The sequence below is a fragment of the Malurus melanocephalus genome, unplaced genomic scaffold (assembly GCF_030028575.1).
Source record: "Malurus melanocephalus ecotype Western Australia unplaced genomic scaffold, MMel_1.1 scaffold_2641, whole genome shotgun sequence".
Lineage (NCBI taxonomy): Eukaryota > Metazoa > Chordata > Aves > Passeriformes > Maluridae > Malurus > Malurus melanocephalus.
Genome location: NW_026625873.1, coordinates 1 through 854, shown reverse-complemented (window position 1 = coordinate 854; position 854 = coordinate 1). Strand labels below are relative to the sequence as shown.

At 64.6% G+C, this 854-nt stretch overlaps 1 protein-coding gene across 1 annotated transcript; it reads left to right on the top strand.

The window, feature by feature from the left end:
- Positions 1 to 265: 265 nt before the first annotated feature.
- On the top strand, positions 266 to 849 carry LOC130587893 (28S ribosomal protein S12, mitochondrial-like; the record flags this gene model as incomplete). The annotated part of the gene is made up of 3 exons (XM_057388865.1): positions 266 to 359; positions 467 to 525; positions 605 to 849. Coding segments are annotated over exons 1-3 (309 nt in total), but the record flags the coding sequence as incomplete, so codon positions are not given.
- Positions 850 to 854: the final 5 nt, after the last annotated feature.

The window sequence follows — 854 nt, the reverse complement described above, 5'->3', positions numbered from 1 at the left end:
AGGGGCGTGTCGGGCTAAATATGGGCAAGGGGAGGTGTACGTGGAACCGAATATGGATAAGAAGCGTGGCCTAGGGCGGAGAGGAGCCGAATATGGGCGGGGAAGGCGTTTTGAGGTGGGGCTTAGGGCGGGAGAAGCGGGATTCATGACAAAAAAGGCGGGGTTTAAGACAGGAGAGGAGGGGGTCAAGGCGGGAGGGGCGGGATCTAAGATGGACGTCGCTGCTGAGGGGGCGGGTCTCCGCACTGTGATCCACCAGCGATTAGGGCGGGATTTAGTGATAGTCTGAGCAGTTACCGCACGAATCACGGAGAGTTGCCTTCCCTTTATCCAATCGCAGCGCGGTGCGCTCGGATGGGGTAAGATGGCGGCGCACTGAGACGAGCGTGGCGGCTCCGCTCGCTCCACTCCCACCTGGTCCCCAGTGCCCTCCCCCGGCAGTTCTGACCGTGCGTTCTCCCTTCAGAGTCTCGGAGATGTCGCTCCGCGCCGTGCTCAGGGCCGTGGCCTCGCTGCCCCGCTGCAGTGCGTAAATCATCCCCCCATCTCCAAACCCGCCGCTCCCCCAAAACCCCCTGACCCCTCTCCATGTTCCCCCCCGCAGGTCCGGGGCTGCTCCTCCCGTCGCCGCCGCCCCCTCCTCCATCCGCCGCTATGGCCACGCTCAACCAGATGCATCGTCGCGGCCGTCCCGCTCCCCCTCCCCGCAAACCGGGCCCCACTCTCGGCCGCCCCCAAATTAAAGGGGTGGTGCTGAAAAACCTGATCCGAAAGCCCAAAAAACCCAACTCGGCCAACCGCCGCTGCGTGAGGGTGCGGCTCAGCACCGGCCGCGAGGTGATCGCCTTCGTGCC